The following is a 13558-nucleotide window of genomic DNA, read 5'->3' as shown; positions in this document are numbered from 1 at the left end:
TCCCACTTAATCCCTCCCTATCTCCAAATCTCGTAGCGAACACTGATCTGTCAAGCGAAACATGAAATTTTTCGATTTACTTTTTGTCCATGAAGCCATTAATATGAAAAATATCATGAAAGTTTAATGTAATCATGTTTTACAATGCAAGCATCAAATCTACTTACAATTTTACATTCACCAAGGGTTCGTTTTACTTGTAGAACAAAGTTTGAGTCGCAACAAAATATATAATAAAAACTTTGAATTGCAAGTTTTTCAAGAAAAGTTTTTAAAATATTAATATATTTTTCAATTACCTTTTTATTCCTCATACATCACACTATTATAATGAATTTTTCTACAAAAAAAAAATCCTAAAACTCCAATGCAAACAGACTCAACCATGTGAAGGATTTCCACTCTTTTAGTTAAACTCTTACTATTTAGGTATAATTTCAGAATCCTCCCTTGAGGGCTTTGACAATTTCACTGTCCTCCTCTGAGGTTTTAAAATTTTCACTTATCTGACGTCAATCTTTTGGGACCCACTGCTTACATCACTAATGGCTAAATGACTATATTACCCTTATAATTTAGGATAATTACACATATATGTGAAGAAAAAGAGTTAAACATTTGCTAAGTATATATAACCACAATTTGGATTGTAAAAAGTTAATTAATTTGCCATCTAAAAATAGAGACAATATTAGGTGCATTTTTTAAATGTTTATATTCTTGACAAACAAAAGAAATCAAACGTAATGCAATTGATAAATTAAAGCACTTAGACATGAGAAACAATTAAACCATTTACAAACTAAATTAACCATAATTTGAAATGTAAAATGGAGAATCTAATTTTGGCATCTAAAAAGATATCCAATATTAGGCATCCTTTTTCAAAATAATTATGTCCTTGACAAATTAAAGGAATAAAATATAAAGAGATTTCGGTTAGGCTAATTTTTCTTATAATTGTGGTGGTAACAAGAATCTTAAGGTATGGAAAAAATTGTTTTGTTGAATTTTTAAAGTTGTTTTAAGGTATGGAAAAAAAGGTATGGAATAAATTAACAAGTTAGATTAAATATTTAATCTAACCAGTATAATAGTTGAGAGGCACTGTTGACATAAATAAATCTTCTCACACCTAAAATTATTTTTTTATTGTTGTTGTTTTTTTTTAATTGGACTAAATCGTTAGAAGAAAATTGGTTTTAAGGAAGGTTAGTGATATTTTTAGAACTTCGGAGAAGGGCAATATAATTGTCAGAAACCTCAAGATATGTTTTTGAAATTATTCCTTCTCTTTATTCAAAAAATAAGAGCAATCTACAGATTTTGAATAAAAGATTAGCTTTTTCATATGGGAAAATCATTCAAAACGTTCTCATATTTTGCAAAATAACTTTTTTCGTCATTCACTTTTAAAAGTGTAATTTTACGTCCCTTACAAATTCACATTGGTCAAGTTTGGTCCTGACCTAAGTCTTTGACTAGTTTTTTGTCGGAATCCATCACGTGGCTTGCACATGATCATTTTTTATGGGCAAAATTGTCATCAAATTTCACATAATTCAATTTTTTTGTCTCTCACATTTTACAAAAATGAATTTTTTCATCCATTACATTTCAAAAAATGAATTTTTCGTCTCTCACATTTCACAAAATAAATTTTTTCACCCCTAAAAAATGTAAGGAATGTAGTGGATTTCGGCCAAATACTAATCAAAAACCTAAATAGGGACCAAATTTGACTAATGTAAATTTGTATGAGACGGAAAATTACACTTTTAAAAGTAAAAGATGAAAAAAATTATTTTACAAAATGTGAAGGATGTTTTGAACAATTTTTCCTTTTCATATGATAAGTAAATTTTGTCAAGAATCGCGCGCTTTCTGTAGGTACATGATGCCCAGTGGCACCATTCTCTTACATCATGTTTTTAAGGGTTAATCGCACTTTATCTCCTTTAAGCATGGGCCATTTCTCAATTTACCCCCCAATGATTGTTTCTCCACAGTTTACCCCCTCCGTCAGTCCAACTAAGTAATTGCACCGTTAAAAACTTCAAGATGCCGAAATTGCCATTGGAATAGAGCCGTTTGTTTTGGTTGACTAAAATGTCCCTTAATGACTTATAAAAAGAGGTGTTTGATGCTTTTTAGTCTATTTTTTTCTCTTTCATGTTTCCATCTAGTTGCAGCCTATTTTTTTCCTTTCATTTCAACAGATCTAACAGCTTCTAAAATTTTTCTTTGTCAACCAAAAGTATCATAAAAATGTCACAAGTGCTTCAAATAATATTGAAAGATCGCCCCAAAAAGTGTGTGAATGTGATAAAGAGACATCATTATGCACCTTTTGGACACTTGAAAATCCGAGAAGAAGATTTTACTGCTACTCAAATTACAGTGTAAGAATTTTTCATTAATAATCTATTATTATTGTCTTTAATTTTGCTCTATACATGAATAAATCAAAAAGAGTTTTGGACAGTTATATTTTCTTTTTATTGCATGCATGTGGGCACTTTTCATGGGTAGATAGAGAAGAGAGAAAAGATGGAGGGAAAAATGGCTGATAGAGGAGAGAGAAAAGATGATCGACAATGACAAAAGGTTCCCTACTTTTTATCTTCCAAATTTCTTTTTTCTTTTTGTCCCACGTGCGAGATGGAGGGAAATTTCCCTCCTTCATTATTCCAGAGTAATTTTAGAAACTTTTCTTTATCCCTTTCATAAACCTAGATATATGGGTATTTTGGGTTGTTCATTATTTTCTTAAGGATATTACGTAATTGTCTTTTCATTATTCTGTTTATCTCCATTAGGGTTGATCGTTAGTTTTTGGGGTAAATTGTGGAAAAACAAACGTTGGTGGGGAGGGGTAAATTGAGAAATAGCCTATACGTAAAGGGGATAAAGTGCAATTAACCCTTTTTTTAACAGCTAGCATCCATAATTTTTTGGTTAAAAGATTGTTGTAGCAATAAAGGTTTTGTCAAATTGTTGCCTGATTTTTGGCTGTGTTTTTTGGTCCTACTCCAGTAGAGGTTGTAATTTGTTCCAAGTCCCAATGGGCTACCCATACCTAAAAGGACTTTAGGCGGGATGCGTATTGTAATTTGATATTAGGTTTAAAATGGAATGCATCCCAATTGTACCCATTATTTGATGAGAAATGTTGGGAAATACTTGGGTACTCATTAGGCCCAAATATCTTCCCAAAAAAATTCATCTCTGATTTTTTTTTTTTTTTTTGCGAAAATCTGATTTTTTTTCACTTCCATTTTCTTTCTTTTCCTTTCTTCACTTTTCTACAAAAGAAAACCAATTAAATGAAAATGATATCATTTAAACAACTTAAAAAAAATAAAGATAACAATAAAAATAAAATGAATTGGTAAAATTTTGGTGTCTACAAGAATCAATGCTTTACTAACAACTGTTGGTACCCTTTATGTTGATTTTATGCTAATTGTTGAACTATCTACATAGATTTCTATATGCAACCATGTTATCAATTTTTAATCAGCTTCTGCGTTTCTGTTCTAGCTTTATTCAGCATTTAATGTGAATTTCTTTTGTATCAAATTTTGAAAATTTTAAGAATGTCAGTAAGAATGAATTTGGTGTTAAAAAATCCTGTTTCTAGTCATTGTGTCAGACAACATTATGGGTAAGGTTGGAATATGACTATATATCTATCTTTTCCTTTATTTGTTAATCCAATTTTTGGTTTAATCCAGTGAGAAGATATGTTCATTCTTACCAAAATGTTATGTATTTTTAAAGTAACTGTTGATCGTTCTAGAGTATAAGTGAATTCAGGAAAATATAAATTCACGATAAGATCAAAATAAATTTAATAAATAAAAATATTAAAGTTATATAAAAAATAAAAAAGAATTAAAGGAAAAAAATATAGAAAATAGATTTGGGTATTGAGCGGGATCAATCTAAACCCATCCCAAAGTGATCCCGCCCAAGTTATTCCCAAAACACATATGGGTAATGTTAGGTCCAAATCCATATGATTCAGTTCCATTTCGAATCCAAACAAATCCCGCCCATCCAGCCCATTTTGCCACCTCTATACTCCACTAATACTAATAAGGGAACTATGTCACATTCTTAGATCTCAAATGTCCTAAGTAATATTGTAGAAACCTTGAAATTGTTTTTTTTTTCTAAGACACTTTCTTTCCTCTATCACCCAAAAGTGGGGAAAAAAAGCCGTTTGGATTGCTTTTTTAGAAAAATTTAGGAAAAAAATTAGTGTAGCACTTCTTTAACATATGATATATATGAAATAAAAAAATAAGAAATTGTATAAAAAAAATATTTCACTAAAACTAATAAGGGAGTTATGTTAAATTATTAAATCTCAACGGTGCTAAATAATATATTATTGTCAGAAACCTCTGAAATTGTCCCTTTTTCCAAAGACCCTCTTTTTTTGGTCCATCTCCCAAAAAATGGAAAAAAGCCCATTTGGTTGCATGTTTTTTTGGAAAATTTTGAGGAAAAAATTAGTATAACACTTTAAAATAAAAATATAAAAAATTATATAAAAAAAATTCATGAAAAACATACAAATTTTCTCCAAAATATCACAATCCAAACAGCGGTTGGACTGGTGATGCACATGACCCAATTCCCAAGAAAGTCAACCAAAACAACCCCAATCCCCCGAGACCAAAATTCCAAATTAGAAACCCCTATGGGAAAGCTAATCTTCTGAAATTCCATGACGCCCAGCTGCATAATCTAGTAATCAATACTTCTCTAGTAAAGCATTTTCTCTGAGAATTAACTGCCTGAATTGATCTTGAATTTTTGATGGAAGAATGAGGGGTCTAAAAGAAGCCCTTCAAGTAGTAGCAGAGGCAACAGAGGTTACCTTTCCGTCATCCTCAAAAGAATCATCGTCAGCAGCGGCGGCGGAGGCTATAGGAGGCGGCAAATATGAGGGATGGCTATGGGAATGCCATGGAATATGGCACAGTCTTTTTCTGATAATCCCAACTGCTTTGTTCTTACTCTATTTAGCTTTTCAGGCTAAGAAAAGTGTTTCAAAACTCTTTAATGGCCGATCTCATATTATCATCGCGTACTATATCTTTCTCTGGGTTGTTACATTGCTCAATTTGCTCTGGTGTTCTCTTCAGGTTTGCTATTTTGATCCCTTCTGATTATTCTAGTTGTTGTTTCCAATTTGGGATTTCTTGTTCAAGTTCTTGTTTTTTTATGGTTTCGGCATTGTAATTTCTTTCTATTGTGTTAATTTTTGTGGGTTTTGTCAATTTGACATTTCTTGTTCAGGTGTCTATTTTGTTTTTGGGTCTGCTCATTTCACTGTTTTTGTGAATTTTGGGATTCTTATTTCACGTTGTTATTGATGGTTTCTCGATACAAATTACAATTTTCTGTTTATTTTAGTTCTTTTTGTCAATTTGGGAATTCTTGTTCAAGATTAGGTTCCTGGGTTTTACGAGGTGTTTGGAAATGAAAGTGGAAATATGTGGGGCTGCTTTGAAATGTTGTACTTCATGCTTAAATAGTTGGAGTTTGTTTAATAGTTCATTTCTTGTTAACCTTTGAAGTTCTTTTGCAATGGAAGCTTATGTATAAACGTTTAGCTGGAAAATTTGGGTTACAAGTTTCACAAGAATTGACTTGCTGCTGTTGATATCTAACTAAGAATATTCTGTACTTTTGTTGGTTTATAACTCTATCAGCTGTATCTGCTTGTATCATTTGAGGCCTTGGCAAACTCTTTTCTTAACAGTTTCCTCGCATTTAAGTTTGGAAACGTGGCTCAAATTCTTGGATTCATATCGGATATTATATTGTACTGCATGTTGGTGAAAACTTGTGCCTAGATGTCCCTCTGCACCCCGGCCCCTGGAAAATTAACAAGTCGAGGGTTATACATGTAACAAACTTTCATGTTAGAAAGCAGCACCCAAGGTATTATGGCTGCTATGGCAAATTAAGCTTCACATGGACCTGAAGAAGCCAAAAACTCATCATGTTCTCAGTTTCAGTCATTCTGATGGCTTCCTTTCCAGATGTTGATTAGGTTAATGATTTGAGAGTGAGCTTTCTATTTCCACTTTCATAATGAGGTCAACAATCAAATGACAACTTGCTAAGTATATTTTTAAAGTTTTCTTCTGTTATAATTTTTTTTTTTTAACTATGCTATGCCGTGTGGGATTATTTTATAGTGTATGACTTTGCTGAAAATTTCCATGCTTCAGGCATGGGAGTGTACATCAGGAAAAGAAGTAGCTTGGAGCATCTTATCTTTGTTTACAACATCAGGGATGCTTTTTCTTGAAGTAAGCTTAATGGCCTTTTTACTTCAAGGAAATTATGCTAGTGGACAGGAAGCTTTAACGCGGACATTTGGTATCTCAGGCATCATTGTTGGTGTAGACATATTTCTCAAGGTACTAAATCAAGTCATACACTCATGCTATGTTAAATTCATTATCTCTTGGTTGTGCTTGTTTTGCAGGAATATTAGATAAAGATAGGGAAATGGCTTTATGGAAGATATTCTCGATGTTGCTTAATATTGCTGTCAAAAAGTAAAAGGCTAACAAGCTACAGCTCCTTTTCTTCAAGGACACATAGAAGTGCAATTAACTAGAGAAATGGGAACACTTTCTATATATTGGTATTATGATGTATTCTTCCTTATCCAAGGAAGGTTTTTGTTGCCAAAGTTGAAAGGGTACCGACAATTTACTGATACATAAATCACTCAGTTGGCCCTGAACTTTCTTCTTGAATGCATTTCAGTAATATTTTACCTTTGGTTTTACACTGTATTCTTCCTTATCCAGGAAACTTTTTTGTTGCCAAAGTCGAAAGGATGTTAATTATGAGTAACTCAATTGACAGTGAATTTTCGATCTGAATGCATTTTGGTAATTTTTTTTAATTGGTGTAAGATATTTCATTTATGTTTTCCAATAACTTGAAAAGGAGATTGATAATTCTTTTTTGGTGTACTTATGTACGCTGTTATAGTATATTCTTCTTGGTGTCCTTTTGGTATGTATCGCACTCTTCTTTTCAATGTGTGGATTAATTGAAACTTTGGAGTTTTGTTGGGCTAAAGTTTCTTTCACCTTTTTTAAGTTACTCGAACATCAAAAACTGTATCTCCTACCAAAATGAGTCTGTTGTTTTCTTTCACCTTGAATCCTTTTAAAAGTGTGGTACATCATTTTATTACATGTCTTAACTGCTATTAATTTGAGCACTTGAGTAATTGACATCATTTAAGCCTCTGATTTTTTGAGCATCTTATTGTCTGTCTCATGTGTCTGCCTATGATGTAACTTCCATGTGCTTTTGATTAATTTATCAACATCTCCTTTTTATTTTACTGTACAGTCAGAGACTGATCTCTTCTGCTTTTCCTAGGGCCTTTACACATTTGGGTTTGGAATTCCACTGTTTATTGATAACAATGAGGAGTCCCATAGGGTGAAATGGGGCTTATGGGTTGTTCACAGGCTACTGCTTACTGGAGTGTATGGGTTCATATTCTGTGTCTATCGGTCTAGATGGAGGGAGAGGTTGCCTGGTAAGTACAGCTATTCTTGCGTATACTGCTGTTTAAGTTATTGGTGTGATATTTTGATTTGGTTGATTGATTGATTGCTTCTCTTTGCAGCAAGACCCGCATTCTACAACTATATAACCATCATGTTCTTCTTGAATGGCTTGGCGTTGTTTGCATGTGCACTTGCAGCAAATGGGGCTGCCTTTGGCCTCTGGTACGCATTCATAAGTTGATGTTGTCAAATAAGTTTAAGCTTCAAAGCCTCTTTCTTTAGGAATACCTGAAGGTCATCTTCTAATGCATTTGCAGGCTGAATGAGATCACCACTGTTTGCTATCATGCCTTGTATCTTCCGCTACTCTATGTAACATTTCTTGCAGACTTTTTTCAGGTAATCATTTTCTGTCTTGAAATTTTATTTTTCTTTATTTTTATGCTCAGTAGATCATCAATTTTGTTTGATTAGGAGGATGATTTGAACCTAGAAAACGTCTACTATTCCGAGATGAAAGATGCTGGTTTCTTTGATGCTGATTGGGAGTGATTGGCACCGAATTGTACATCACAAGGTGATCTAGTTAGTGTATATGTGTAAATAGTATGAACCATCTCTTTTCTAATTGAAATTGGAAAGGAATAAAGTCAAAGCACTACTATGAGGCAGTATGCTTTGAAATTGAAATTGTAGTTTCCTTTTAACTAATTTGGACTTGCAAAAGTGCCGAACTGCTGGGACTGGGAATGCTACTTCTTGTATTGGATAATGTGTAATTTAAAATTTTTTATAAGTGTTCTATCTCTTTATTTGGTTTATAATACAGGATAAAATGATTAAATTTGATGTTTTATTTTTTAAATCGCAAAAGTTACTCTAAAAGCATCAAATTTGAGCTTTTAACAAAAGTGTTTTTAACATTAAAAACTCTACTCCTAGGATGATTTTTTACCGAATATTTTAAACATATTTTTAGTAATTTTAGTACGTAAAAGTACTTCTTTATTAGAAGTATCATGATCCCAAACGGGGCCTTGGACTTGTCTAGGAATGAAGGCCTTTTTTTTTTTTTTTTTTTTATATTATCCCAAGTATCGATTTTTATTAGGATCAACACTGGAGCTTACAAAGTTGGGGGGACTCCCTAAATTAATACAAAGCTAAGTCAATCAGGCTACTAGATAATCCAGAACTGAAAAAAAAAAGACACCAATACACAATAGCTGCCACTACCAGTTACAAACTATAGAGCTAGAAATGCCATCTGCAGAACATTGTCCTGAAGCATCAGGGGAGCGCTGTGATAAGTTCCAACCTTATCAGGAGGGTACGGCACAGTCTTTTGAAATAAATAAATAAATGCCTTCAATGCCAACCCAAAAATAAATAAATAAATAAATATTACTCAGTATTTGAAATACAAATTTTTGTTTTTGAAATCTATAGTAACAACTTCAAAAACATCTCATAAAATCTCCAAATATGCAAAAATACAATGAATAAATAAATAAATAATTCCTACCACTTCCTCTTCCTCCACCCAACAAAAAGCACTGCCGACTACTGCCGCCGCCTATCCCTTCCTCTCTCATCTGCTGACGCCACCGCCCTTGTCCCTCCTCTCTCCTGCTTTCTCTTCCTTCCCCTCCATCCTTTTCCTTTCTCTCCTCCCCTTCCCTTTCTTTTGCCTCCTCAGGAACGGTAGTTGCTGTAGCCGGTGGTGGTGTGCAGATTTTTAAAAATATCTCAATAAAATTTTAAATTTTAACAATATCTCATAATACATTCCAAAAAACACTTAATGCATATGGAACAGTAGAAAGCTTTTGAAGTACAATGCTACAATGAAATTTTTCAAAACACCCCAAAAAAAAACACCTAATCCATATGACACATTGGAAACTAACAACAAATGCAAATTGTCCACAAACTCTATAACTTGTTTCACGCCCAAATTGAGATAAATTTAACCATTGTCATAGTAACTTTACACTAGCTAGGTAAAGAGACTCAACATTAATAGTTGTTCACTTACATGATTTATTGCTTTTACCCCTCATCGCACTGTCTCGCATAATTAATCATTATGTATATTGAGTGGATGACATATTTGTGATTCCTTTGTGTATAATTTGCTTGTGATCAGTTAAAGGTGACATGTATTAACACTTTATCTACCATGGTGCATGGATGACTTCGAGCTCTATGACTGACAAAAAATTTGTGTATGCAACTTATTTGTGCTAAACTAATGTAATTAGACATACTAATTGAAAACTAACTTATTGAAGTGGCTTATTGGCATTGCAGCTTCCATTCTTTCATGTTTCTTTAAAAGAAATTCGAATAAAATCAAATCAGACAGGATCTAAGTACATTAACGGACTTAATATAAATGAAATTCCACTCCTAAATTTCCATATTTGGTTCTTCCTAAAATTCATTTACATGCAGAGGTTTACATCACAAATTAATGAGCCAAACTTGAGTTGTAACACGTTATTGAGAAATGTGAAATACAAGTAAACCAAATATTCCTTTGAGGAAATGGAATACTTGGATAATCATTCGATTCGTGTTATTCGAACTTTCTTTCTCAATTTAAACACAATTTGGAAAAGTTTTAGAGCTTCCAAGTATTTTTAGTTCTTTTAATTTTCCAGGATGTATATTCAAGAATTGGTCTCTTCAAACAAACAACGTCCATAGAGTTGTCAAAGGAAAATAATATACACATAAAATTCTGTACACTACAACTTTTTTTGAATTACTTTGTGACTTCTGTATTGGTATCTCTCAATTTCCGCAATAATCAATTTAATTTTTATGAAAACACTTAAGTTAGCTAAATGATTTCTAAGGATCAGTTGATCAAAATATTTGGTTTGAAAGGACTACCAATCATATCAAATGGCAATACTATCTTGATGACTTCATGAACTGATTCCTCCTTCCAATTTACTTACCGTTGAGTATTGAGTTTTCTATCTATCTTATTATAAAATTTGAATGAACATTCATCTATACAAAAAACCAAAAAAAAAAAAAAAAAGGTTGCCCAAAAAAAGGGTTATAGGTGTCTTGATCGGTGCTCAAGCAAACATGGAAGAAGAACATAATTCTCATACATACTATTATTCTTTGCAAAGGTATTAACCACTTTTTTTTTTTGTTTGGGTTAAAAAAAGGTTTTATTATCTTGGTGGAATATCTGACTGGTGAAATCAAGGTGGTTCTGACTCTCTTCCTCATCTTCTTCTTCTACTTCTTGAGGGACTTGGGAGAGATGAACGGGATCAAAACTGTTGGAGGGGGCAGCTTCAGCTTCACCAACAAGATCAAAGTTAGAGTTGAAGCTGTTTATATTCATCAGAGTATTTGAAGCTGCAGATGTGTTGGAGTAAGCTGGTTGTAAGGCTACAATTTGCTGCTGCTGTATTGCTTGTGAATCTCGAAGGGCATTTGCCATTGCCAATCTGCTGTTCATCAGCTGTGTTTGCACCACTGCCAACTCTGCTTGAAGAGATGCTACCTGCATATGGATGGCAAACATATACTATCAACATTAAAATATATATATATATAAAAAAAAAAAAGGAAAAGACAATAGTGAAAAAATTGATGACACTGTGTGAGTGTGTGTGTGTTTTTTTCTTTTTTGTGGTAAGAGATGACATTGTGTGAATACTAACATATGTAATGGATTTATTTCAGTTATTATGTTAGAATTTTTTTTTTCCATTTTACCTATGCTGATCAAAGGGAAAGAGGAAACATTAATGGGACAAAGGATAATATTTGAAAAGAGTTAACCTAAAGAAGAAAGGAAAAAAGACTTAGAAAACTGCCGTAGGAAACTTTCCAATGGTTATTTTCAGCATTCCACTTTCAATCATAATCTTTTACATCTCAAATTAATTGGCTACCAAAAAGAAATGGAAGAAAATGTACTTTTTTCTTGAAAGATATGATGAGTAGCGACAGCATTCGCCCACATGGATAAGATAAACTCAAATGAGTCTAAGGATATAATTAAAGAACAAAAAAGTCTTGGAATATGAATAAGAAATTATTGGTCGGTTAAAGTGATCCATCTAAGAGAATATTCCTACAGGGGAGTTACCATGAATGCTACATTTGTCCATTTCTTTAATTTTCTTGGGTTTTATCCCTGAAAAAAAAAAAAGTAGCCCGAAATAGAAAACAATTAAATAATTCTTAGCAAAATTATAACTTGAAGAAAAATTAATTTGGAAACCAATAGGCTCATCCCAGAGCATGTATATGTGCTGAAGCAAACAAAAACCTGTTGCTGTAACGCAAGAATTGTTGAGACGCAACCATAAACAGGATCAGAAAGTCTTGCTTGAGCCTCATATGATATGGTAACAACAGCATCATTTCTTCGATTTTCCGGAAGATGCAACAAGAGTTTTGATACATTACTTGCTCCAAACACTTTATGCACCGCTGCAAATCTTGCTGCACCTTGATCAGAGCCAAAATGGGGAGCAAAAATGCATCCACTAATGCATTTCCTCCTCAAAAACTTGCATGCACCACATGGAGCACTAGGGGGAGGGGACACCCCTACATTCAAAACCGCGTCTTCTGTGGCCTCAATGAGACTGCTAGCACGCTTTTCGCTCGAACCCTTCCGCCTTCCACTGTCCAACATGCCCTGATCACTTTTTGATTGATCATTCATGGGGAAAGGGATAAGAATTTTTGTTTGATGGCCAAAGTTAATGAAGAGGGCTATGATCTAATTGGAAGATGGATTAGGCGGTAAAGCAATTGGTGCTTAAGTATAAGAAAAATCGAAAGGGGCACGTAACCCTTGTGAGAGATTGTTGTGGCTAATGTGTGAAAGAAAGATTTAGACGTTATAGTTGGTGAGAGGAGGGAACAAACAGCAAAGGGAACATATTTTTTGGTGTGAGGTGCACATGCAAAGAGGGTGTTGGTACAGTCTTGTTTTATTTTATTTTCTAATGTTTGTTTGTTGGATGGATTCATTAAAAAAAATTTAGTGTGTTTATTTGATGGATTGAAACTAAGTACATTTGTTAGTGGAAAAAGGGGTCCGTTAGCACTTGTAAATGGCTGTCCTGTCCTCATGGGGAGGCACAAGATATGTGCTTCCCGTGGCCTGTGCAAGGACTAATGGGCTAGAAACTGGAAAGTGGAAAAAAGACGCTTTTGGGATGTGTCATAAATCGTGAAGTAAAGCACAAAACAGCACATTTTTGCAGAAGAAATTAAAACAGCAGCAGGTGGTTGCAATCTAGCCACTAGTGCACCACTTATAATAACGTTAGTACGGGGCTTTGCTAGTTGTTAAAGCATTATTTGTTTAGGATTAAAGTAAAACGCATCATATATTCTGAGAGAAAAATATAAACCTTTTCAAGAATCGAGTTAATTAGCTGCTTTATGAAGGTGGATGATGTGGTGCACTTAACAAGATCTCCTTCTTTAATGGCAGTATCGCAGACTGTAAACTCCAATCTTTTGGCTCCTCAAAGCTCACAAAGGCGCATACCAGGTAAGAGTTAATTTACCTAATTAGCAAGCTGGTGAGATCCGATGATTCAGAGATTTCTTGCTCTGCCACCATGTGAAGGAACGCATGGGTTGAACTATAGGTGTTTTTGGATTGGAAGGAAAATACTGCTATGTTGATTCTATTGGTCCATACTGTTTATATATACATCCAGGCTGCTTGATGACACTCATAGTTTATGCTTATATTCTATCATTCCATGTTAGATCGATCCTGATTAACTCTATAGCTTCTCCTTTGAAGGGATGCCTGTATTCTCCAACTATGTACTATAATACTGATTGTATCCCTCCATTGAATGATCTCGAACACTGCTTTTGTTAATGTTTTTTTCTTGAAGAAGTATCAGGTCGAGGATCTTTTTCTCTATGTATACGGTTCACAAGGGTGAATGAGATCATGATAAGAGTTGCTTTCTTTCATG

At 33.5% G+C, this 13558-nt stretch overlaps 2 protein-coding genes across 2 annotated transcripts; one reads left to right on the top strand and one right to left on the bottom strand.

Moving 5' to 3' along the window:
* The first annotated feature begins 4660 nt into the window (after positions 1-4660).
* Positions 4661-8361, top strand: LOC113732716 (protein CANDIDATE G-PROTEIN COUPLED RECEPTOR 2-like). The gene is made up of 6 exons (XM_027258654.2): positions 4661-5159; positions 6255-6446; positions 7432-7594; positions 7685-7787; positions 7883-7964; positions 8040-8361. Exons 1-6 carry the CDS (start codon positions 4839-4841, stop codon positions 8115-8117), a joined length of 939 nt encoding a protein of 312 aa, XP_027114455.1. The 5' UTR covers positions 4661-4838; the 3' UTR covers positions 8118-8361.
* A 2211-nt stretch (positions 8362-10572) lies between these two features.
* LOC113729689 (uncharacterized) lies at positions 10573-12329 on the bottom strand. Its single transcript, XM_027253942.2, has 2 exons — positions 11875-12329; positions 10573-11100 (listed from the first exon to the last, which is right to left on the bottom strand). Exons 1-2 carry the CDS (start codon positions 12274-12276, stop codon positions 10747-10749), a joined length of 756 nt encoding a protein of 251 aa, XP_027109743.1. The 5' UTR covers positions 12277-12329; the 3' UTR covers positions 10573-10746.
* Positions 12330-13558: the final 1229 nt, after the last annotated feature.

This window comes from Coffea arabica, chromosome 2e, assembly GCF_036785885.1.
Source record: "Coffea arabica cultivar ET-39 chromosome 2e, Coffea Arabica ET-39 HiFi, whole genome shotgun sequence".
NCBI classification, from domain to species: domain Eukaryota; kingdom Viridiplantae; phylum Streptophyta; class Magnoliopsida; order Gentianales; family Rubiaceae; genus Coffea; species Coffea arabica.
The sequence above is the reverse complement of the archived record's forward strand: the minus strand, read 5'-3'. Positions and strand labels throughout refer to the sequence as shown.

Bases quoted from the DNA above. Each gene is read 5' to 3' on its own strand.
- LOC113729689 (XM_027253942.2), bottom strand. From the start codon at position 12,276: ATGAATGATCAATCAAAAAGTGATCAGGGCATGTTGGACAGTGGAAGG. The intron at 11,101-11,874 runs GTTTTTGTTTGC...ATCCATATGCAG, and splicing joins TTCTTGCGTTACAGCAACAG to GTAGCATCTCTTCAAGCAGA.
- LOC113732716 (XM_027258654.2), top strand. From the start codon at position 4,839: ATGAGGGGTCTAAAAGAAGCCCTTCAAGTAGTAGCAGAGGCAACAGAG. The intron at 6,447-7,431 runs GTACTAAATCAA...TGCTTTTCCTAG, and splicing joins GTGTAGACATATTTCTCAAG to GGCCTTTACACATTTGGGTT. The intron at 7,788-7,882 runs GTACGCATTCAT...ATGCATTTGCAG, and splicing joins GGGGCTGCCTTTGGCCTCTG to GCTGAATGAGATCACCACTG.